At 40.8% G+C, this 27,005-nt stretch overlaps 1 protein-coding gene across 8 annotated transcripts in view; it reads right to left on the reverse strand.

Moving 5' to 3' along the window:
* Positions 1-26,092, reverse strand: part of RBFOX2 (RNA binding fox-1 homolog 2) — a 242,997-nt gene extending 216,905 nt beyond the window's left edge. For 3 of the 8 annotated variants that reach the window (XM_066596171.1, XM_066596170.1, XM_066596164.1), the window contains exon 1: positions 25,855-26,089. In XM_066596171.1, the coding sequence (XP_066452268.1) occupies positions 25,855-25,899 (45 nt within the window). In that variant the 5' untranslated portion in view covers positions 25,900-26,089. Of the gene's footprint in view, positions 1-25,854 lie in introns of all 8 variants that reach the window. The other 5 variants (XM_066596172.1, XM_066596165.1, XM_066596167.1 and 2 more) reach the window with 4 other exon arrangements.
* Positions 26,093-27,005: the final 913 nt, after the last annotated feature.

Raw genomic sequence — 27,005 nt, forward strand, 5'->3', positions numbered from 1 at the left:
TAAGCAGTCTGTGTTGGAGGTAGACACGTCTTAGATAGGCGTTGGAGCTGTTTTATCTCAGGGTACTTACAATTTCACTAAGTTACGTTTTGTGCCTTCTTTTCGAAGATTATTCCCAGCCAAACAGAATTATGATATTGTGGACAGAGAGCTTCTAGCTATTAAATGGATGTTTGAAGGACGGCATCACTTGTTGGAGGGGCGCAACACGAGGTGACTGTTCTTACAGATCACAAAAATGTGGTATATCTGGAATCTGCTAAGAGACTCAATCCTAGACAAACCCGTTGGACATTATTTTTCTCCCACTTTGATCTTGCTGTTATGTACCATATCAGTAGCAAAAACATCAAAGCTGATACCTTGTTTAGGAGTTTTATTCCTATTATTTCTGATGACACACATATCACTGAGTACAAGTCAAGAAGATCCAAACCAATATAACTATCACAGAAAGAGGATCAAGGAATAGAAAATAATTAAAACATAACCTTTATTAATACCTCATAAAAGGTAAAAAAAAAGTCACCATGAAGCTGTATACCCCCAAAAAATATTAGTAAGAATCTGAGGTAGGAGGTCGTATAGAACGGATAACTTTACTAGGCTCGCCCTGTAAATCCCTACATTTGATAATCCTGTATCTATGTATATCTTAGGGAGTAATCACTTGAAAAGGGCGGCCCCGTGCTCCAACCTCCTATGAAGCTCTGATACACCCAAAAATGAACAGATTGCATATGAGGATCAACTAGTACGGTGCTGACGTGGTCACGTATGTATAGATCATCTGTAAACAGGCCACTACTTAACCTGATAACAATGCTCAATATTAGTGCTATTAAATGTGCAGATATGTGCATTATATAATAAATGTTGACTACCACCCTTTTTTATAAAATATTCACAAATATAGGATAAAAAGTCCAGCAAAACATGACAAAACCAGGTGACCAATAACAAAAAGTACAATCACAATGATTTACCAATGCAGAATTACCTGCCAATGGAGAATAGTGGAAAATTAAATTTCTATAGGAACAGCAGGAAGTAAAGAAGAAAATAAACATCAGATCTACTATAGGAAATAACCAAAGGATATTGTCTCCTTATTGCCATGTGCAATCTGTAAATCCATGTGAATATGTCACGACAGGTTTATTCCTGGAATTATTGAGGTCTCCCATATGTACACATATCCTTCTCCTAATGGGTAGTTTTGCCAATATGATGGAGGGGCAAGTGCATTGACAAAGATAGATTAAACCATTACTCCAACAATTCCAGAAGTCTTGAATAAAAAAAGGTTTGACCTGCAGTAGAGATGTTAATTGTTTTAGTGATTCGTAAAAAGCTGTAGGCCTTACAGCTACTGCAATAAAATAAAATAAAATCTTGTTATTTGTATAGCGCCAATTTATTCTGTAGCACAGCGATCTCCCATCATACAACGCAGTCGCCTGCTGTTTCCTACAGCTGACACCCGGCGGCAACAGCTTTGATAAGCCACGTGGCTGATCGGAGCTGTTAACCCTTTAAATGCCACTGTCAACTCTGACAGCAGCATTTAAATCCCACGAACGATGTTCCAGGGTCCCGGGGCTGTCCTGGCAGAATGCCTATCATACTCATGGCATGGCTTCATAGACTGCCTGCCCGATTGCAGTATGATGTAATGCTATGGTTAATAATGTCAAGACAACGTCATTATGTCTGTAAATCGGTGTTCCCCTTGTTCTCAAAAAATATTTAACAGCTCTCAGGCCTGCCAAGTGTGGAATAAAGCTGTATTCTATGTCAATGCTGGCAAACAAAACACTATCACTCAAGACGACAACATCCAGTTTATCCAATAAGTCCATGCTGTCACGTGCATGCAAGGTTAAACTCTCGTTAAATGTGGTCTACGTATATATTCCCATTATGTGTAATACAATTTACCTCTTACACAATACGTCTACAAGAAGTCTTATCATTAAAGTGGGTGAGCTTGAAGTGAGAATATCTGAAGAAAAGTATGACATAATAGGAATAACGGAAACATGGCTTGATAAGTGCGATTGGGAGGTGAATTTACAGGGCTACAATCTCTTCAAAAGAGACTTAATGCCGAGGATACGAGAAGATATAGGTGAAGGAGGTGAACACGTGGAATCTCTTTGTGTAGAAATACAAGAAGGGAAAAATAACAAAATCCTGATAGGGGTTCTCTATAGGCCACCAAAAAAAAATACAGAAGAAACTGAACACTTATTATTAAGTCAAATAGAAAAGGTGTCAAACCGCAATGAAACAATTATTATGGGAGACTTTAATTATTCTGATATAATATAGGAAGATGAAACCTGCATATCTCCCAAGGGTGATAAGTTCTTGAGAACAATTAAAGATAACTACCTTACCCAACTTGTGTGGGAGCCAACTAGAGGGATGACCACTCTGGACTTATTATTACCTAACAAACCGGACAGAATCATGAAAAATGAACCCCCTGCTGAATATCACGTGCCTAATGCAGGAGGTAGTGCAGAGCTGGCTAAAGAAGATTAAAGTCGACAAATCACCAGGCCCAGATGGTATACACCCAAGAGTTCTAAGGGAACTAAGATAGACCTCTATTTCTTATATTTAGGGACTCTATTGAGACCGGGGTTGTACCACTGGATTGGCGTATTGCCAATGTGGTTCCAATATACAAAAAGGATCTAAAAAAGAGCGCCTGGTAACTACAGGCTGGTAAATCTCACTTCAATAATTGGAAAAGTATTTATGGGGTTTCTGAGAAACGCCATTCTAGAATACCTCAAGGAAAACAACGGTATAACCCCTCATCAGCATGGGTTCATGAGGGGTCGATCATGTCAGACCAATTTGATCAACTTCTACAATGAAGTAAGTTCTAAGCTGGACCTGGGAGAGTTTATTGATCTCGTATATCTGTATTTTTCTAAATCATTTGACACCGTGCTACATAATAGGTTGTTATATAAAATATGAAAGCTCGGTTTATGCGAAAATGCGTGTAGCTGGGTAAATAACTAGCTCGAAGATAGAAAGCAGAGGGTGGTAATAAATGGTTCGATCTCTGATTGGGCCACCGTTGCTAGTGGGGTGCCAAGGGTAGAATTTTGATATTTGCAGACTATATGAAATTATACAAGATAATTAATACAAAGGAGGACAATGTACGGCTACAAATGGACCTAGATAATCTGGGAGTTTGGGCAGAAAATGGCAAATGAAGTTCAATATTGATAAATGTAAGGTTATGTACATGGGCAGGAGAAATGAATGTCACAATATACACTAAATGGGGTACTGCTAGGAAAAAGTGATATGGAAAAAGACCTGTTGGTACTAGTTGACTATAGATATAACTGGAGCAAACAATGCCAGTCAGCGGCTGCAAAAGCAAATAAGGTCTTGTGGTACATTAACCCCTTAGTGACAAAGCCTGTTTGCGCCTTAGTAACCAGGCAAAATTTTGGAAATCTGATATGTGACACTTTAACATAGAATAACTCCGTAAATGTTTTGCATATCCAAGTGATTCTGACATTGGTTTTTTGTCACATATTGTACTTCATTTAGGTGGTAAACATAGACCAATTTAAAAAAAATATATACATAAATTCTAAGCGCCAAAATTGGGAAAATTTTGAAAAAATTATCATCTTTTCACTCTTTCAATTGCAATATCTCAAATATGTGCAAACCTACTGTACACATTTTTGATAAGATAAATATATCCATCTGTTTACTTTATTCTGGATGCACATTTGAAAAACTTTCGTTTTTTTAAGAGACGTACAAATTTAACATTAATTATTAACATTTTGAGGAACACTTTGTTTTCCTACACCAAGTCAAGATTGCAAAGGCTGTCAGAATGATAGATACCCCCACAAATGACCCCATTTTAAAAACGACACCTCTTAATATATTCATTGAGGGATGTCAGGAGTATTTTTACCCCACAGTTTTTTTCCAGGAATTAATGCAATTTAGAGGAGAAAAAATAAAATTCCATATTTTTGCAAATACATCATTTTATAGCCATGTTTTTCCTCAATAGTGCACATGAAAAAGAGGATTTACACCCCAAAATGGATACCCTTGTCTGTCCTGTGTTCAGAGTCATACCCATTGTGGCCCTAATATTATGTCTGTATGCCCAAACCGAGAGGAGCAGCTGATGGCTTTCAGAACAGACATTTTGCTTGAAGTTGTTTCAGGCCCCATTGCACACTTGTGGAGCCCTTGAGTGGCCAAAACAATGGAGAACCCTCATAAATTACCCTATTTCGAAAACTAGACCCCTTAACGAATTCATCAATTCATCATTGTGTTATTTTAAAAACAGCTTTTTTTGTACAGCATACATAGGAATGAAGACTTGCACCACAAAATGGACTCCCCTGTTTGTTCCGTGTTCAGAAACATACCCATTGTGGCCCTAATCTACTTACAGGACACATGGCTAGGCCCATAATAGAGGGAACACCCGTTGGATTTCAGGGCACAACTGAATAAATTCCAGGCCCCCGTTGCTAACTTCTGCGGAAAAAAAATTGACTCCCTAAAAATAATCCCTTCCTCCCCTCCCTCCCCTTTTTGGCATTCCCCAAATCTTAGATAAAAGTAATAATGCAATAATGTCCGAAGACAGGGGTAATTATGGAGGCCCGTTTGGAATGGGCACATGGGGCACTAAAACCAGGTATCCCTCTTCCTCCCATGCTTTTTTGGGGGCATTTCCTGACCTCAGTGGCATGGATAGGGTGTGAAAAATGGTGTTCTGTCAGCCTTCGTACACTTGCTGAGGTGTGGCGGTTTCACACAGAAGGTGCTCAACAAGCTGTACCTGGAACTGCAGGAAGGCAGCATTCCCGGGGCTTTTTAGTAAATGGCGTATTACAGGTAGCGATCCGAGTAATGCCGGGTTTCACACGGCCGTATGTGGAATCCGCTTGCCACGTAATGTACTATGCATAACTGCGTACTCACACAGGGGGTCATGCGCAGCACAGCTTTTTTTGTTTGTATTTCCCGCACCGTCGCTTAGCGATGATAAGGGTACCCACAGGCAGTACACAATGTAGTTGCATATGGGCTGCGGGTATATCCGCGACTATGGAACACAATGGGCTCTATGTTGCGGATATCCGAGGTAAAATAGAGCATACTGCAATCTGTTTTCTGCAAGTGGATTACGTAATTCTAACCCGCTAATGTGAGTGGAATTGTGTAATCCAATGCAATTGATTGATCCGCGTATTACTGCGGATCAGATGCATGCGGAATCCGTAATTCCTATGCGGTCGTATGAGACAGGCCTAAGGGTGCATACCCACTGGCGATATTTTTTTCTAGCAATGTCAGAGAGAGTGCCTCGCGGCACAGAGGAAACTCTGCGATATAGCTCATTGCTTTCAAAGGGGCTGGCGGCAGCAGCGCCAGCACCATTCAAAATATAGGGAGTACATCCCGGACTTCGGCCACAGCTGTGAGAACTATGGCAGGGGATTCCTTGATCCCCGCGAAGACCACAGCAAAGAGAGCCTACAGTAGGTCCTGATCACCGGGGGACATCATGGAGGACTGGGGTGAGTATTTTCAGCTGCCCCCATGGATCTGATCCATGAGGGCAGCTGAAACTAACTTTTTAAAACGTTTTTAAAAACTTTTCCGTGATCGCTGTTATCCATTGGATAACCGATCATAGGCCCGGGGACTGCTCAGCAAGGTCTCTGGTGACATCTCCTGCCTCCCAGCTACCTTCATGTGCTGGGAGCCAGTAGATTTCAAATTTCCCAGGGCTCCATGCATTCTGCGCATGCATCGGATGTAATGACGCCTGGCGCGCGCATGTGCAGAAGACCGGCGTCAGGTCCTGGAGGACCAGATCACTGTAGGGTATTGCTTAGGACCGGGGTGAGTAATCTCAGCTGCCGGCTTCTGACAGCTCCATGGTGCCGACTACCTCCGGTAACATGACAGCATGGAGTCGCCACATCCACAGCCCACGGGCCTTTAATCCTCAGAGAATGCATGTTTTTACGTCCTCTAGGATTAATGCCCACTTTGCTAAAACGTAAAAACGCTATGGGGCTGTCACTAAGGGGTTAAAAGAGGTATAGGGTGGGGGACAAGAACATTATTCTTACACTATGTAAGGCACTTGTCAGGCCTCACATGGAATATTGTATACAGTTCTGGACAACGGTGCTCAGGAAAGACATTGCAGTGCTTGAGGGGGTTTAGAGAAGGGCAAGACAGGATATCAAAATTGGGATTATTCACCCTGAAAAAAGATGTTTAATGGGCGACCAAATAACTATGTATAAATACATTAGGGGACAATACAAGGCTCTCTCCCATGATCTGTCTATACCCAGGACTACGACAGTAACAAGAGGGCATCCTCTATGTCTAGAGGAAAGAGGGTTTCATCACCAACACAGAAGGGGGTTCTTTACTGTAAGAGTAGTGAGACTATGGAATTCTCTGCCTGAGGACGTCGTGATGGCGAAATCGAGAGAGGAGTTTAAGAGGGGACTAGACATCTTTTTAGAGTGCTATGATATTGCAGGATATAGACATTAAATAACTAGCGGGGTTGTTGATTCGAGTCTTGGAGTCAGGTAGGTACTTTCAAACGTTGATCCAGGGATTATTCTGACTGCCATTATAGGGTCGGGAAGGAATTTTGTCCCCCAAATGGGCTAAATTGGTTTCTCCCTTATTGTTTTTTTTTTGCCTTTCTCTGGAATCAACAAGGGGGGTGGGGTGGAAACAGGCTGAACTAGATGGACGTTGTCTTCTTTCAGCCTAACATACTATGTTACTACTAGGTTACTATGATAGGCATCATGATCGATTAGGACAATGTTCCCACCCTTATCAGATGATTTTATAATAATAGAATTGCAGCGTGCCGTAAGGTAACCCCGGACACATGACATACGCCGAGGAACTGGGAGGACAAAATGCTGGCTTTACACGGCGGCACTTACCACGCTCTCTCCCAGAGGGACACACATAGCCAAAGCCAGGGCAGCACTGGGCCTCTTCCAGAAACCCCAATAAACAGGATGACCATCGCCAGGAAAAAATAAACTAGCCACAGACAGTTTAAGTACCTCAGGTCCCCAGGAACGGTCAGGGCCTGGAAATAACTTTACTGGAAAACTTCAGCAATACAAGGCACACTTTGAAAAAGAGATAGTGCAGACAAATTCAATAAATTTGACAATAATACCTCCACACGGTGACCCAGACTTCAGATCAACCTGTGTGTGACCAAATAAAGACGCATACATCCACTCAGTGGGATTCAGACTTCCCGACGCTTGACTGTTAACAATGACTGTAGAGTACCTCCACCAGGCGGTCCCAGACTTCAGAACATGCGGGTGTGTAAAGCAAACAATTGAGTACCTCTGCACTGGGCCTCGAAGCGCACTTGCTCACAACTGCTCTTGTCCTCACTCTCTCTCTCTGGGGCTCACTTACAATTCATGTAGATTCTCACACATGAGAAACCTCTCCTTTTCTTCCATCTTCAACACATGAGGACTGAAGGTGCCCCCATGCGCCTCTGTGTTGTGCCTCCAGATGTGACTTAAGATAGTACTCAAGATGGAACTCTTTTCCAGCTCTCAATCACTCACATTTATAGCCTCACTCATATCACGTGACAAGACACAAATTGTTACTTTTGCAGACAGTTAGCTCATAGTTTGCAGACATTAACCCAACAAACGCTGCAGCTGTGCAAAACACAACAGAATGACAAGACATTTTAGCACAGTGCATCAAGACATTATATTACATGTATGACATTTATGGAGGGGGGCAGGAAAGCATGTACTGGGCCACTACAGAATCATCTCTCTAAATCTATCAAGGCATGCTTTTAAGCCCTTGATAGGTTAGATCTATCATTACAATCCATACTTAAGGATAATCCTTCGATCTCCTTAGTCATAATCCCTAAAAAGATATCTATACTGGTTAAAACAAAGATCAGAGGCATCCTCGTACTGTTCAATTTTAAGTCTGTGAACAGGCTTTGTGCAAGTGGGCATTCATTTTCTACAAGCAAGCCCATAACAGTTCTTATATTATTCATATCTTCCATAAAGATATTATATTCCATTAATTTTTTCTGATCTATTATTTTTAAGAACTTGTGCCTTTTCAACCGCTGACAAAAAAGGTTCAAATCCTTGATCCATATAAAACTATCGAATCTAGTGTTTGGCATAAATGAAAGACCTTTCTCAATACAGACATCTAAGAAGCATTAAGAGACCTAGAGTACAGATTAATAACTGGTAAATTAACAATAGAATTTACGTTTTCTGTCCTTTTTCACGGTCTCTGAGATGGTAAGTGTTGGTATCCTTTGAAGGAACCAAAGAAGATGAAGAAGATTGCGCCACTCACCTGACAAAGCAATGGGCTGATCTCACCTTATATTTGATGTATTTGTCTGTGGACCCTCCCATCTTTTACCCCTACAGTGTCTGTTACCTCATTTACCTCTATAGCATGCATTAGAAGAATACAAATGTACTCCCTTATTATTACTACATTCAGTGTCCGAGGTATCACAATCAGATGTAGAAAGATCGCTTCCGATACTACAGAGCTCGAACAAAACTGGTATGTCTTTTGCTCTTTAAACTCACCTAAAATGTTTTTCATCTGCTCCAATACTAACAAAACCAGATACTTCTAAGCCACCTGTGGTGGAGGTAGAAATGTCGAAGATAGGAGTTAGAACGGTTTTATCAAGGGTACTTTGTACCTTCTTTTTAAGAAAATTCTCTGCAAAACACAATTATAATATTGGGGACAGCAATTAAATGGGTGTTTGAAGAATGGTATCACTTTTTGGAGGAGGTCTAACACAAGGTGGCTGTTTACAAATCACAAAAAATTTGGTGTATCTGGAATGTGCTAAGAAATTTAATCCTAGACAGGCTGCTTGGTCTTTATTTTTTCCCCACTTTGATTTTGTTTTTATATTTCACCACAATAGCAAAAAACATCAAAGCCAACACCTTGTCTAGCAGTTTTGTTCCTATTATTTCTAATGAACCACTTGCGCCCCTTTCTCCCAAAGGAGTTGTGCGAACCCTTTTGTTGAATCTAGAGGAGCAGGCTCATAACGATCTGGCTCTGTTGGGTCTCCCTGAATGGGAAGCTCTTTGTCCTCCTGCATTTATCCAAAATGCACAATTCTGTTCTGGCAGGACATCTGGGGATTAACAACACATGGACACTGATAGCAAGAGCCTTCTGGTGGCCCACCATGAGACATGATATTTACAGTTCTGTTATTGTCTATGATGTTAGCACTAGAGCCAAATCTCCTAAGAATTTTCCATCTGGGAAATTGTTAAAGTTACCTTTACCTGAGAAAACATAGACCCACTTTCCCATGGACTTTATCATTGATTTACTTACTTACAAAGGGAATACTATTGTTTGGGTGGTAGTGGATAGATTTAGCAAAAAGTGTCATTTAACTGCTCTGCCCAGTCTTCCCAATGCTAAAACCTTGGCTAAATTGTTCATTACTCATATTGTCAGATTACATTCTAACATTGTCTCTGACTGAAGGGTTCAGTTTGTGTCAAAATTCTAGCATTCATGGTGCAGTTGTTTAGGAAACCAGCTGTCTTTTTCCTCGGCATATCATCCTGAGACCAATGGGCAGACTGAAAGTTGTAACCAGTCTTGAACAGTATTCGCAGTGTTTTGATTCGAGCAGTCAGGAAGACTGGTCATGGTATTTGGTTTAGTAGTTTGCCCTGAACAATAGGTCCCTGGAATCAACTGGTATAGGAGTTTTTTTTTGCAATTACAGATATTCATTTTTTGGTTCATTCTCCAATTTTGTGTCAGAATTTCTGGATTAATGCGTTTTCATCCCGTATTTTGAGAGTTTGGGAAGAAGTACAGAAAAATCTTAGATGGTCAGTGCTGTGCTACAAAAGTATGGCAGATAGAAATTGTTTTGACGGTTCTATTTTCCAAGTTGGGGAATTAGTTTGGATGTCCACCAAAAATATTAAGCATAAATTACCATCTTTCAAATTGAGTCCATGTTTCATTGGTCTGTATAAGATAAAGAAAGGTCATTAATCCTTCCTTGGAGATTTCCAATTCATTTAAGATCTATGATGCCTTTCATAAATCTCTAATTAAATATTATGAGAGTGTAGTTCACGGGGAACCTCCTTTTACTTAGATTATGGTGGACGACAACCTTCATTTTGAGGTCTGTTAAATAGTTGATTTACATTAAGTCAGGAATTCATTCTATCATTTGTCACATTGGCAAAGGTATGGTCCTGAAGAGAGGACTTGGGTCCCTGCTGCTGATGTTAATGCTGACCATCTAGTTACAAGTTTTCACAAGCAAAATCCCAAGCCAGAACATAAGGGTCCCGTGGCCCCTCCTCAGAGAGGGAATATTTTCACAGTGTTTTGGTCACAACACTGCAAAGGCACACCAGCCTCAACTCAGAAATGGATCCAGGCTGGTGCCACTTTGTCAACCTAACCCATGTACCTAGCATTGGTGCATGCGCCCTGTATTTCAGCGCTAGATACCAACGAGTGAAGATGTAGTTAGGAATCCAAGACATAATTGAGGTCATTCTGATGTTCAGAAGGAGTGGTTCACGTGAGGTGGCCAACTGGTGGGACAAGTAGTGTTTCCAATGGTGTCAACAGCTGTGCTACCTGTTTTCACAAAGAGTCCACTGAGAAGCACCGGGAGACTAGCATTGGAGCATTGTATGAGTTAACCAGCTGTTGTAAGGATCCTCAAGACACACAAGTGGTAGCATACAAACTGCAGCTGTAACAGAAGTTGTGTGAAGATGACTGACAGATGCTTGGAATTTTTTCAGTGGGTATTAAAAAAGTGTGAACAAGATGAACAAGTTCTATCTTTAGTGATGAGGCAAACGTTTTTGTTAAGTGGGAGGTTAATAAGCAAAACCACTGATACTGGAGAGTTCCCTGAACTTCTGAATGTGTTTTTTTTTACATTTTGTACACTCACTGGCTGTATTCCTAAGTGTTCTCGATTGAAAGCCTCATCTACGTCACGTGAATTTCTGTTATCAACCTTCAGGATGATCTCAGTTCTGTCCTGGATTGTTAAAGGCATCTTCTGGTGCCTGACAAGACATGTTTTTAATGTTTTCTGTATCATATAATTAAACATAACTTTATTAATACTCAACATGACATCATCCATAACTCAAAATTGGTTGTAGGTATTGAAACACATTTCTGCACCTATCAATTTCTGATGAAATTCCACCTTTAAATCATGTATCCCATGATCCCCTTTTCATTGAAGAGTCTTCCTTCCAAGATGGCTGCCACCAAGATAACAAGCAGGCACCACCATAGCGCCAAAAACTTTTCTGCCACATAGCTACAGCGGATATAAAAAGTCTACACATCCCTGTTAAAATGCCATGGTTTTTTAAAATTTTGATTCATCTTTGTTGGATTTTTTTATTTCCACCATTGAAAAACAAATTGAAATATTTTAAGGTGGCTGCATAAGTGTGAATACCCCCGTTATTTGGGGATGTCATTGTGTTCAGAATTAGCCAATCACATTTAATTTCATGTTAAATGTAGTCAGAACTCCACTGCCATTATTTACAGCAATTCTAATTTACCCCATATAAAGTCCAGCTGTTCTAGTGGGATTCTCCTGATATTTTCTTACTTGCGTCTTTCAGCAAATGCCATGGTCCATAAAGATCTTACAACACATCACAGGGGTCTGATTCTTGACAGGTATCAGAAAGGAGAAGGGGGCCAAAACCTCTCCAAGGCATTACATGTACCATGGAACATAGTGAAAACAGTCATCAAGTAGATTAAATATGGCACAACAGTGACATTACCAAGAACTGGATGTCCCTCAAAAATTGATGAAGAGACCAGAAAGCAGGTTGTTCCAGGAGGTGGCCAAGAGGTCGACAGCAACATTAACCCCATAAGGGCGCGCCCTTTTTTTTAAAATGAGGGACGAGTTGTATTTTTTAATGGTACTATATAATGTACCATATAATGTAATGAAAAACATTTAAAAAATGGAGTGAAATGGAAAAAAAAGGAGTTTTCCATCTTTGGGTACGTCTTGTCTCTATGACGTACACAATGCAGCAGAAATAACCTGATAACTTTTTTGTTTGGGTCAATACAATTACTACAATGCCAAATTAATATAGGGTTTTTTTTGTTGTACTCTTTTTTTTTTTCAAAGATATTTAATTTTTTTAAAATTATATTCTGCTGTCATCTTCTGACAGCTATAATTTTTTCCCCCGTCAACATAGTTGCGTGAGAGCTAATTTTTTGCAAGACATCCTGTAGTTTCGATTGGCACCATTTTGGAGTACATACGACTTTTTGATCGTTTTTTATTCCATTTTATTTTTAGACGGGTTGACCAAAAAAGCACAATTGTGGGGTTGCTTATTTTATTTTTTCTGACGATGTTCACCATGCGGGATAAGTAATGCATTACTTTGATAGATCAGAAAAATACGTTACTTTGATAGATTGGAATTTTACACACGCAGCAATACCAAATAAGTATTTTTGCGAAAGGTTTTTTTTTTTGTAACTTTTATTACATTTTTTCTTAATTAATAACATCGCGACTAATCGGAGCTGTTGCGGGCATGTGTTAGCTGTAAGAAACAAGTGGCACCCAAATTGTATGGAGCTGGTTTGACCTCCGATCACCCACCATACACACTCCGAACCTGCAGGATATAACTGTACGTCCTGTAGCGTTAAGGAGTTAAAGGAGCTGCAGGAGTTTCTGGAAAGTACTGGTTGTGTAATGCATGTGACAACCATCTCCAGAGTTCTTCATATGTCTCGGCTGTGGGGGAGGGGGACAAGATGGAAGCCTTTTTGTAACAAAGAGGAAAATCCAAGCCCGGCCATGTTTTACCAAAACCTCCATCACGTCTGCCAAAAGTCTGTGGAGAACTAGTTATATCTGATGAGACTGAGGGGGAACTTGGTAGTCAGAATTCCAGAAGGTATGTTTCATGCAAAGTCAACATTGCGCATAACCAAAAGACCACCAGACCGGTGGTAAAGATGGTGTAAACAGCATTATGTGGGGGGCTGTTCTGTTGCTGGAACTGGGGCTTTAGTCAAGGGGAAGGGAATTATAAATAGTTCTAAATATCAGTCTATTTTGGCACAAAACCTTCTGGTCTCTGCTAAAAAGTTGAAGATGAAGAGGAATTTCACTTTTTAACATGATGAGTACTTCAAAATATTAGTTTTAGTGCATAAATATTTTTATGCAACCGCATTATTTTAGTTTTTTTTTTTTCCACCCTAAAAGATTTCAGTTTGATTTTTTAATGTAATTGCATCTGCAATGGTGGAAATAATTCTGAAATGATTCATCTTTGTCGGGTTTTTTAACATGTCAAAAACCTGGCATTTCAACAGAGGTGTGTAGACTTTTTATATCCACAGTAAGTGCTCTACAAAGTTTTCTACTTTTATCTCTTTTTGTTTAGAAGATATTCAGGTTAGCCCTGATTTGAATCACCCTATATTATTAACTAGCTGATATATCCGGCTTTATCTGAGGTAATTTGGTACAGGTGTTTACCTGTTTGCACGGAAAATTTTATGAAGTTGTGGTTACTTCAGAGGAACAGAGGAATAAAATATGTATACACAGAGGAGCGTTAGATTCTCCTCCGACTGCATGTAGTGCTGCCCCTCTGCAGAATATGCCACCCCTTCCACTCTCCTCATGTTTTACCCTTAAATGTAACACCCCTTTTTATTCAAATTTACCCCCAAACAGGAGGTTGCAGCTATTCTTAGCCTTAAAGGCATGCTCCATCCATGCAGTCCATGGCCGCTTCCAAATGTGCTTTACAGCCTTTCAGTATATACACAGAGGTCAGTTAGATTCTCCTCAGTATATACACATAGAGGTGAAGTAGGTTCTCCTCAGTATATACACATAGAGGTGAGGTAGATTCTCCTCAGTATATACGCATAGGGGTGAGATAGATTCTCCTAAGTATATACTCATAGGGGTGAGGTAGATTCTCCTAAGTATATACTCATAGGGGTGAGGTAGATTCTCCTAAGTATATACCCAAAGGGGTGAGGTAGATTCTCCTCAGTATATACCCATAGGGGTGAGTTAGGTTTTCCTCAGTATATACGCATAGAGGTGAGGTAGATTCTCCTCAGTATATACACATAGAGGTGAGGTAGATTCTTCTCAGTATAAACATACAGAGGTGAGGTAGATTCTCCTCAGTATATACACATAGAGGTGAGGTAGATTCTCCTCAGTATATACACATAGAGGTGAGGTAGATTCTCCTCAGTATATACACATAGAGGTGAGGTAAATTCTCCTCAGTATATACACATAGAGGTGAAGTAGATTCTCCTCAGTATACAAATCATTTCCCTAGGCTATATGGTTTCTAAGAGAACTCTTATTAATCACTTATTTTCGCAAATTTTTTCACGCTTAGAATTGAAGTTGCAATCCCTTTACTTTTCCTATTTAGGACATAAAGGATGGTCATGGCAAATTTCACGTTTGTGCAGTACAGATGTGTATTATTAGTTACATTACATAGGGGTCACTTACTTTCACGCTTAGAATTGAATGATTAAGTTGCAACCTATCAAGTTGTGGCCCCATTACTTTTTCTATTTACAACCTAAAGAATGGTTGTCTCAAATTTCAAGTTTGTATGACACCAGGAAGTTAGAGAATTAGATTAGGTACATAACATAGGGAGAGGAGGGGGGGGTCACTTACTTTTGCACTTAGAATTAAATAATCAAGTTGTGACCTCTTTACTTTTCCTATTTACAACCTAAAGAACGGTTGTACCAAATTTCAAGTTTGTTTGACACCGGGAAGTTAGAAAATTAGATTTGGTACATAACATAAGGGGTCACTGACTTTTGCACTTAGGATTAAATAATCAAGTTAGGACCCCTTTACTTTTTCTATTTACGATCGAAAGAATGGTCGTGTCAAATATCATGTTTGTGCAGTACAGATGTGTGTTATTAGTTACAATACACACTTACTTTTGCACTTAGCTTTGGATAATCAAGTTGTGACTTCTTTGCATTTCCTAATTAGGACCTAAAGAATGGCCGTGCCAAATTTCATGTCTGTATGACACCGGGAAGTTAGAGAATTAGATTAGGTACATTACATAGGGGTGCACTTACTTTTGCGCTTACAATTGACTAATCAAGTTGTGACCCCTTTACTTTTCTTATTTACGACCTAAAGAATGGTCTTGTGTGGAAAAAAGTGCACGCATTAAATTAGAAACACTTTGCAACTCTAAAGCCCCATTTACACAGAAAGATGATCGCTCAAAATTCGTTCAAAAGACAGCTTGAAATGACAGTTTTGAGTGATCATTTTGCATAAACTACTAATAGGCACTAGTGTCCATTAGTAGCTTAGTAGCTTCATTTGCACGCAAAAGAGCCTCCCATTGCTGTATGCAGATAACAGCAGGTGGCCTGTTATCTGCATAGAGCTCCATTGTTCTCCAGTGGGACAGCAGCTTAAACAATGTTATCAGCGCTGCCTTGGAGAATCACAGCATGCGATCCCTGCTATCAGCTGGCCGGCCGAACAATGGTTTTTATGCTGAACTAAAAATCATCGCTCAGCAGAAAAGCAAACGATGGTAGCATTTACAAGCAACGATTATCGCTCAAAAGACATCATTTGAGCGAATTTTGAGCAATAATCGTGTGTAAATGAGCCTTAAAGCAGAAGGATGGATTGGCTCTGCCTAACCCAATAACACACTTATCCTCCTGATGCAACATTTTAGAGGGTGGGAGATGAAAGAAACACAGGATGCCAGCCTTCAATATTAAAGGAATACTTTGACAAAATGCATTTATTTGAGGCATTGCAGATGCAGAGGTTTAAGTGTAATGCCCAACAGTCTCCCACACTGTCCCTCATGCATAAGATTTGGTGAAAAGCTAGAAGTATTGCAGGTATTGAAGGTTGTACGCAATATACCTTTATCTGGGACACCTCCAGGCTGACAAAATTAAACAAGCTGAAAGATTTTGAATATTGGAAGAATAGGGGTATTAAACGTATCTCTCAGATACTGTCAGGGGAAGTGATAAAGACATGCAATCAACTACAAAGTGATTCTGATTTACCGCACACAGTTTTATAGGTACTTGCAGTTGAGACACACATACCAGGCAGAGGGGAGCTCTAGGGAAATGAAGACTACAAATTTTATATTGGCTGATGTTATAGGTACGGCATCTACCACAGCAGGGAAGATATTGCAGTTATACAATTATATACAAGGATATTTAAACCTACAGAATTAATCCTCGATTAAGAATAAATGGGAGGCTGATATTGTTCCACAGAGAGGACTCACATTGGGATGAAATCTTGCAGATGACCCCTAAGTTGTCCCTAAGCGAATTACATAGACTGTCACAAATATATTTGATACATACAGCCTTTTTGCATGATATAGGGGTAAGGAATAGCCCTTTATGTGTTCACTGTAAAACTCAAGTAGCGGGATAAATATGGTGCAGCGTTGTCTGAAATTTAATTGATACTGGAGTGAGGTCTACTCTCTGATTAACACTGTATATACAATAAATCTGGAGTTTACATCATTAGTATGTATCCTAGGATGTATAAGTGATATACCAGTGGAGGATTATGAACAACTAGTGGTAGCGAAACTCTTGTATATCGCAAGAAAATTGAGAGCACACCATTGGTATACAGCTGAGCACTCCGAGCGGGGTATGCAGAAGACAGCAGAAGCTCTGTTTTCGGCATACTTCTGCTGTGTTCTCGGAGCGGGATACTGGCTGAAACAATACTATCAGTGGTGTCCCGCTGAGAACTCAGCGCATGGTACTGATAAGTCTCATCGCTGATTTTTAGCTTGCTAAAAGTTAGCAATGAGCGAATAGTGCACGAAAAATGCGCAATGGCCGCATGTTTAGACAAAGATTATCACTCAAAAGATGGCTTTTGAGCGCATTTTGAGTGATAATTGTTGTGTCTAAATGGGCGTTAAGATATGGTCCAAATGGTTGGATGCATTTGGCTTGGCACAACTGAACTTGCATATTAGGTAAACTGAGTGTGCAAGCGAAACGATATGTAGGGTATAGCCTACTCACAAGAGAGAGCAAAGAAGTGACTCATGAAATAATCATAAAGCATGTATCTAAATGTATGTAGTTGACTGTTTATAACATTTGCTATTGTAGTTCTACATTGTATTGTGATATAAAGCTGTAGTACGTGTCGGGGTGATGGGTAAAGTACAGCATTCACTGAACTGTGGGTTGAGCTCATTGAAAGCACAACAGACTGTTGTCAAAAGGGACAAAGTTAAAGAGATAATCTGAAAGGATGGAAAATTTCATGGACTAATTTTCCCGCTGTTTACTCAGGATGCTGGAGGATCTATATATTGGATACACAAGAGAGACTCAAGGGATGGGGGATGTTGAAACACTTTTGTTGTGTTTATTTCTGTTTTTCTTAAATAAGAAAAGTGATGAAAATCCAAATAAAAAATATTTAATATAAAAATAACAATGGTCGTGTCAAATTTCATGTTTCTGTGGTACAGATATGTGTTATTAGTTACATTACTCGTACATTGGGGGAGGGGGTCACTTAATTTTGCAATTAGCTTTGAATAATCAAGCTGCAACTGCTTTACTTTTCCTATTTAGGACCTAAAAAATGGTTGTGCCTAATTTCACATTTGTACGACATCGGGAGTTAGAGAATTAGTGGCGAGTGAGTGAGTCAGTCAGGGCTTTCCCCGAAAATAGAACCTACCCCAATAATAAGCCCTACCCTGATTTTGGGGAATAAAATGGGGGGGGGGGGGGCTGGAAATCTAAGCCCTACCCCGAAAAAAAGGCATAGCTGCAGCACATTGAATGACATAATTGAATGGCTGTGATTGGTTCATCGAGCGCCAGCTTTGATTGGTTCAGGAACAATGCCTCAGCCAATCAGAGCAATCGCTTGATGGAGGCAGGGTTTTCAAGCATCGTCACCAGCAAGAGATGCGCTGTCAGCATTGAGGACTACACAGAAGCCTGCCATAGCAGAGCAGGAGGGACCCAAGCAGCGCCTGCTAGGTGAGTATAAGACACCCCCCGAAAAAAAGACCCTGTGTGTCTTTTGGGGCAAAAATTTATATAAAACAGGGTCTTATTTTGGGGGGAAACACGGTACTAGACAATAGATTGCAATTCTATATGTAAAACTGAATTGTGTGAAGGCAATTTAAGTATTTGATAATGGAATTGATCTTGAAAAGCTAGTGATGCCATATATTGTGGCTTGATGGTGGCTACACTATCAATTGACCACAGAAATTGTATATATAAAGAGGGCCTGACAAGTTTTAGTAGATACTTTTATTATATGTGAAATTATTTGGAAGCTCAGCAATATTTCAGGACATCCTGCAGCCACATGTGTTCTTCTCATGGCAGCTTCCAAGAGGCAGCAGGATAATGCTCGGCCACACACACAAGGAGGTCACAGGAATGTCCCCACAACATTGTCACACTTCCATGGCTGCCCAGTCACCAGATTTATCACCAACAGAACATGAATGGGACCATCTGGGACACCAACTTCTACAGCCTATGAGTTTCACTGATCTAGAGGCTCAGTTACAGCAAATAAGGATCGATATATACCGCAGGATACCATACAGAACCTGTAAACCTCCTGTATCAGTTCTCTTCTGTCTGGGCATAAGACCGCAATTGAGAGTTCTAACAGCCATAACTTGCCTCTGCGCGTCTCCTCATCCTTCTGTTGCAATCCCTAATCAACTTTTAGTAACCCCCTCTCCACATTGTAATAATGTCCCTGCTGTGGTCCCACTTAACCCATTCCTGCTGCAGGGCGTAAGTTTACGTCCTGGGAGCGGGGTACTTCCCGCAACAGGGCGTAAACTTACGTCCTGGAGATAGCGCTGGATCATATGTGATCCAGCGCTATCCCGCAGCGGGAGCCGGCTGTCAGGCACAGCCGGCGTCTCGCTGCAGCAGCGGGGGGACATCAGAGATGCGCCCGCCACTGCTAACCCCTTCCCTGCCGCGATCTAAGTAGATCGCGGCAGGGAAAGAGTTCACAGCGGGAGCGTGGCTCCCTCTGTGTCTCCGGCCGGAACTCGCAATGTCATCGCGAGGGCCCGGCCTGTCACCATGGCAACAGGACGCCAGACACTGGCGTCCTGTATTGCCTATGCCTGAGATCGCTGTATGAGCGATAAGGCATGGGAGAGCAGTAGCTCTGCCATGCCTTATACCAGCGATCATCAGGGCAGTGATTAAAGTCCCTCAGAGGGACACAAACAGTGTAAAAAAAAGAAAGATTTAAAAAATGAATTTAAAAAAATGTAAAAAAAAAAGAGTAAAAAACCCATTTGTTATGCTTTTTCTCAGATTAGCATAAAAAAAGGTAAAAAAAAAATAAAACCCCACATATTTGGTATTGTCGCGTCCGTAACGATGCGTACAATAAGTTGCACATGCTTTTGACTGTGCACCGAAAAAAACGCTAAAAAAAAAGCTAAAAAACTGAGGCAAAATGCTCATTTTTAGCATTTTGCCTCGCTAAAAACGCAATAAAAGTGATCAAAAAAGTCGTATGTACGCCAAAATGGTACCAATAAAATCTACAGCTCGTCTCGCAAAAAATAAGCCCTCATAGAGCTCTGTACATCAAAAAATAAAAAAGTTACGTGACTTTGAATGCAGCAATTTAGAATAGAAAAAAGATTTCCAAAAAAAAGGGTTTTTATTGCAGAAAAGTGGGAAAACCTAAAAAAAATGTTAGAATTTTGTTATCGTTGTAACCGTACCGGTCTGCAGAAAAAATGGAAAGTCTCATTTATGCTGCATGATTAACGGTGTAAAAAAATAATAAAAAAATCTATGGCAGAATTGATGCGTTTTCTCTCTCTGCTATCATTAAAAAAAAAAAAAAAATTTTACAATATAGTCTATGTACCCAAAATTGGCATCGATAAAAACTACAGTTCGCCACGCAAAAAACAAGCCCTTATACGGCCGCGTCCACGGAAAAATAAAAAAGTTATGGCTTTTGAAAAATGGAGATGGAAAAATACCAAAAAATCGCTTGGTCCTCAACGCCAAAATAGGCCATGTCATGAAGGGGTTAATTATAGTGATCCCCTCTTTGGTCCCACTTAGTAATAGTCACCTGTATATCCAAATGTCTCAGTCCTATGCGAACAAATAATGACAAATCAGTAGCAAGACATGACAGAGATTACCATGGTGGTAATGGCAATTGCCTCAGATTCTGGGGATTATGCCAATTAAAATTGGGACCATGTAGATGCAACTTGGATAGACACCTTCTACAGGAGGAGGCCAGGTGGTTTTATAGACTTCAAAAGTCTGATTCGCCTTAACAAAGGCTTTTTATAGTCAGCCTTCTTATAACTACACCCTTTTAGAGTGATAGTAATGATATACATCTATGTACCCATCATCATGAATAATAGGGTATATATAGTTACTGCTAGACTCCATCCATTGCACCCATAGAGACGAATGGATGACCATATCATCCCTGGTGGTAGTATTTATCTATATCTATATTATAAACTATGGGAACTAGGTTTAATAGTGCAACAACCCCTATATTTTCAGTATGTAAGAATCCCAAATGTAGGATATGTATTATGAGTACAACATTTCAACATCTTTAAACTTACTGGGTTGAATATATGTACCTGGTTTATAGAATGCCACTTCTAAGTGTTAATTCGGTGCCAACAATTTAAATCAAATTGATAGTTAAATTATATTTTTATAAGTCTGATATTTGAAACAATGAGCCTGCTCCCCAAATGGGGGAAGCTATCTCAACTATCTAGCTGCAAGCACTTGTTTGCTATGGGCGTTCGCAGTAAAAGCTCTGTGATGCGAATAACCAGTTATATCTGATGCTCTCTTCTGAAGGGCTGCGATTGGCACACTGACCTATGCATTACAAGAGAACCCTCGGTAATAATTGGCGTCCCTGTAGTAGCACTTGAATAGGTACATGAATCCATCCATCAAGGACTCTAATCATTACTATTTGTGGAGCACTTCATTGAGTTCTGACCTCTACTTTGGATTGGCTGTGCATACACCATGGGTACCTCCCTATGTCTATTTAATAGTTGAAAGTGACAGCCTTTTCACTGAGGACGCCATGGTTTGTGGTGTACCACATCGGAGGGGCTGCAGGGATAGCTGAGAATTGTAGTATATTCTAATTGGGCGATTCTTGTGCTGCAGACTAGAGGCGTACGCTTATACTACTAGTTACAGAAACTATCATACTAACCTCACATATAAATACATTACAGAATCTAACCATTCTTTATGAAATTTGTTGGACGCTTGAACTCACAGAAACCTTGAGCTTTTACATTACTTGTATTCCTGTTAGTTCATTTTACATTATTTAAGATATAGATTTATGTTTCATGCTAGGGTAGACATAATGTTAGGCCTTTGTTGCCTTGTAAGCAAGTTAGGTATAAGCAGACTACCACTGAGGCTCCTGCTGCAACCCCTAATCACATTTCAGTACCCCCCCCATAGCAATAATGTCCCTGTTGTGGTCCCACTTACAACCAAAATTCCAATCAAGTTCGGATACTTTGTAAGATGTAAATTAGAAAAATGTAATGATTTGGAAATCTCATCTAACCATACTGTATTTATTATAGAACATAAAACGTATCAGAAGGTGAAAGTGAGACATTTTCCATTTCATTTTAAAACTTTAAGGGGTTGTCCTGCGCCGAAACCTAAAATTTTTTTTTTACACAGACCCCACCTTAGTAGACAGTAAAACTGCATCCATTTGTTATTAAAAAAACAAACTTCGCTTACCTGGATCCCTGTTCTGCAGCTTTGAAGATTCTTCTTTCAAAGATGGCGCCGCTGGTCTTCTCCCACGGTGCACCGCGGGTCTTCTCCCATGGTGCACCGTGGATGTTCTTCTCCAGTCTGCGCTCCACTGCCTATTACAGCCACCTCATTGGCTGATCGGCACCACGTGACGGAGGCGGAGCTATGCGAAGACGGGGATGCCAGCACCGGGAGGGGGTAAGTATATAACTTCTGTATGGCCAATATTTAATGCACGATGTATATTACAAAGTGCATTAATATGACCATACAGAAGTGTTTAACCCCACTTGCTGCCGCGGGACAACCCCTTTAACTCATTTAGAATTTGATGGCAGGAACACGTCAAAAACGTTGGGCCAGGGCCATGTCTACCGTTTTGAAGCATCCCCTCTTTGTACAACAGTCTGTAAAATGTCCGGTAAATGAGGAGCCAATTGCCGGATGTTTGGGAGAGGAATGTTGTCCCAATCTTGTCTGATGTAGGATTCCAGCTGCTTGACAGTCCCCGGTCATCTTTGCTGGATTTTTTATTTCCTAATGCACCAAATGTTTGCTATTGGTGAGAGGTCCAGACTGCAAGCGGTTCAGCTCCCAGACACTTCTACTGGAAGCCATGCTGTTGTGATGGATGTAGTATGTGGTTACGCATTGTCTTGCTGAATTGCAAGTTCTTCCCTGAAAGAGATGTTGTCTGGATGGAGCATATGTTGTTGTGCAACCTCTATATGAATTCATGGTGCCTTTCAGCATGTGTAAGCTGCTAATGCCATAGGTACTAATGATTCACCATAAAAAGAGTAGAAGTGGGGTCTGAATGAGTGTTACAATATTATATGTTATAATCACTAATTACTTCAGGAGGGTCAGTGATCTGGGGATAATTCGGGAGTTGGGAAGGAATGTTTTTCCCTTAAATGTGGAAAATTGGCTTCTACCGCATTGTTGTTTTTTTTTTGCCTTCCTCTGGATCAACATTGGGGGGTAATATGCTCCGCTGGATAGACAGATGTCTTTTCTCAGCCTTACATACTATGTTATATCATCAGCCATGTAGGCTTTTGATCTGTGCACTGATAACAAGTAGGATGTTCCCTGCCCTCGAGTCCGCAGAACACAGCATCCGTCGTTTATCAAAAACAAAATTCAAATTTTTATTCATCTGACCACAGAACAGTTTTCCATTTTAAATGAGGGTTGGCCCAGAGAAGATGTATTAAGTGAAGCGTGGAGTCTAGACCATGTGAGGCAATTATCCCCCTCTACTCTTCCTCGGTCAGACCTCATCTGGAATACTGTGTCCAGTAATTTTCTTTACATTCATTTACATTTTACACAGCATCCCAACTTTTTTGAATTAGGGTTGTTTCAATAAGTGGGACCCCTACTTAGTAATAAAATCCCCTTTATGGCCCCACGCAGTAATAAAAATCCTTCTGTTGTCCCACGCAGTAATAAGACCCCCCCCCCCCAAGTAATAGAAGCACCTCTGTCGCCCCACCAAAAATATTGCCCTCCTCTGTAGGCCCAAATAGTAAAAGAACCCCTTTGTGTCCCTTTTGTATAGAGCCTCCATAGGGAAGTCTGGCCTGCTCCTAATAGTCTGGCAGCTGGAAGGGGTTAAATTCATGAATGCACTCATTGACACATTGACTGTCCTCTGAAGCTCTGTGTGATGTTGCATAGTAGAGCTTATTCACTTCTTCCCCCACCCAGCTCCAGTGCTTGCAGTACAGTGAGTGCCAGAGCCGGGTGGGTGGAAGAGTAAAGAAGCTCTGCTATGCAACATAACACTAAGGGCGCATGCACACGACTGGGTCGGATTCCGCATGTGGAATCCCGCAGAGTAATCTAGCTCGGTGCCTGGCTGATGTGCCGGCCGTTGCACATGTGCAGTACAAATGTGACCGAGTCGTCACTAGGCGATGACACAGATCCCATGGCCTTTGTGCAATGATGGTTGCGGAAGGGCCGCTAGCCTGACAGCTTCCATTGATTTCAGTGGAAGCCGTCCGCACAGATTCTGGCTCAAAATAGAGCATGCTGCTATTCTCTCCCCGCGAGCAGAAAATTGCAATTAGTTTCCGCTCATGGGCATGGAAACCTGCTTTTACAGTGCATGCTATGGCCGGTATTTGCTGCAGAATTCGGAGGTGGATGCCTGCTCCAGGTTCTGCAATGCAAATCCGGCCATGTGCATTGGGCCTAAGATGCAGAGCGACAGAATGTAGCTAGTGAGCGAGTGCAATCATGAATGTAACCCCTTCTAGCAGTTTGAGTTTTAGGAGTGGCCCAGGCCACCCTAAACATGCGCTGCATACCTGGCCCGGAGGGGCTCATGCCTTCCACCTCCCGGCTCCGCTCACCTTCGGAGAGGGGCACTTTGTTTCTGCCCTTGATCTAAAGGATACGATAACAGCAAAATGTGGTCTGGTGCTGAATGATTCAGCTACCCTTTAGCATGAAGGGACGATACACAACGGGACACATATACTAATACTTGCATATCACAAGTGGTATATGAACTTACAAGAGAAATGTGATACAGCTATTGAAGAATTCCACGTTTCCCAGAATAAAGCATAGAGCTACGCTAGGTAGATCCTTTGTAAAGCAGTGCCTACAATTTGAAAGCAACTCCTTTTTCCCCCCACAATTCCCACAAAAGTGTTATATTGGAGAAAGTGTGCATGTATTTGCTAAATATGGATTTCATACTGATTGCTATTATTTTCAATTATGTAGAAAGAAATAGAACTGAAGGTTGAACCTTTAAGGGAGTATTTGCACGGGCAAGTTTCATGAGAAATTTCTGTGCGTTATGAGATACACAGAAATTGCACGTGAAGAGAACCTATCGTTTTCAATGGCTTTAAAAAAAACAAAAAAAACGCAGTATGCCCTAACTTTCAGCAATTTCCCCTCCCAAAAAATTGACTAACATGTAAATGCCTGTGGTGTGTTATTTCTACTTTTGCTATTGAAGCATGTGATTTTCATGTGCATGAAAGTTGCATGTGATGTGATACGTTTTTCTCGCAAAACACATCGCAATGACAAAAAAAAATTAAAAAATTGCATGTTTATGAGTGTGATATCTGTATAAGCCGGACGGGGGGCCTAAGTGCTCTTCCTTACAGACGGCAACAGTTTTCAAGGTCAGTCTGCTAAAAACATAGCTATACTGCACTGTATCCCATTCCCCAAGACATTCTGTGGGGTTGAGTTACCATTAGATCTGTCACTGACATCTCGCAGAAGGTACAATCAATCAATATTTGTTCTATTAATATAAAACACACTCAAATAATTGTAATGTAGATGTTTTTTAAACATTATCTGAAGAATGAACTCTGCATAAAAGTCTACAATCTAATTCTTCAAAGTAGAAGGAAATCACTTGATAAAACTGATGATGCGGCAGTACCTGTGCTGAGTAGGTGCTGGGACGGTACTAATCCTTAAAAACACCTTCAGAGTCAAGATTAATCATTGTAGTTATATACAAGTTATAAACAAACACCGTAGGTGTATGTAAAGTTATACAAGCACGATTATTGCATTCTTAAATGACAAAAACAACATGAATACTTTATAATAGCCAAGAGAGAATGTTACAAACACACTATATAAGCTGCCATGGGTCGAAAATAGTCAGATTTAGAAGTACTAAAAAGCTAAAATACAAATCAGTTTTTTTTAGTAATTAACTGCCTCCTGAAAATTAAAATGGCTATTATTCCATTCTATATAAGCATGTGAAGTCTAATAGAGAAGTCTTACCTGCACAACTGGATAGGGATATTCCATACAGTAGACGCCAAACATGCTTCTGTCAGAGCCCACTCTGTGAGCAACAACTCTTGGTGTGGAGTCCACTTTTGCGGATAGACAGGATAGCGAGTTAGCAGAAAGGGATGCTACAAAGCAATAGGAAAAAGCTAAAGGCTGGGGACATATGGGTAAAAGCAAGAAAGAAGTCACCTGAAATGTCACTAGTAGTGCAATGCCTGCTAGGAAAAACTGGAGAGAGAGGAGAATGAGGTTAGTCTGAATGTGCCTATGCATGGGACAGCTGGGCTGGAGAGGAGGGGGGTAGCATGGGGGGTGGGGGAGGTAAGGGAGACAGGTGGCTTGATTAGAGAAACCCCTTTGGCCATGCGTATGCCTGGAAGGGACAAAGAGGGAGGGAAGGAGGAGGAGAAGAGGAGGTGGAGGAGCACTGAAGCTCTGCTATTTGCAGTGGGAGATCTGTACAGCTTTCACCTCATACAATCACTACTTTCTGAACTATGCTCCCTACTAACTTGAGACACCTGCCTCCACCTCTTGACAGCTGCTCTGGCCTTTGGGGCGACAAAGGGGGAAGAAGTGCTGTTCACCCGCCCTTCCCCGAATCAGCTGTTCCAGTCAATCTTGCATGGATTAAGCCTGACCAGACATTATATGGGAAGGGTGGTGGAAGGAATCTGCCTGACAGACAGCTGTAGGTGAGCCATTGACTAATAGTAAAGCACATAAACAAGTCTTTGTCTCTTCGTTCTGCTGACAATTATGAATCCCTTTCCGAAAACTCAAGAGGAATAAAAAACCTATCAGACTGGAATCACATATGCAGTTTCTGTTGTAGGTTTTTCTAGTCAAAACCAGAATTAAATCCAAAAAGTATGAAGAAAAGACTGATACTTTTTTAATGTAAGCATGCTTTCACACCTGCGCTTGTATTTCCATTGTTCGGCTCACTCTTCTGAGACAAACAACGAAAATACCTCAGCTGCCAGATACAGCACATGTCGGCCAAGAGCGGTGCCAGACAGACTCGATTGACTGGCTGGAATTTTCCTGCATGAAATGATGCAACATTCTGCACAATTTGGTCCGGGACTTCATGCCAGATATGTGCTGAATGCTCTGAACTGAGCCTCCAGAGCAAA

This window comes from Eleutherodactylus coqui, chromosome 3 (genome assembly GCF_035609145.1).
Source record: "Eleutherodactylus coqui strain aEleCoq1 chromosome 3, aEleCoq1.hap1, whole genome shotgun sequence".
In the NCBI taxonomy this organism is placed as follows: domain Eukaryota; kingdom Metazoa; phylum Chordata; class Amphibia; order Anura; family Eleutherodactylidae; genus Eleutherodactylus; species Eleutherodactylus coqui.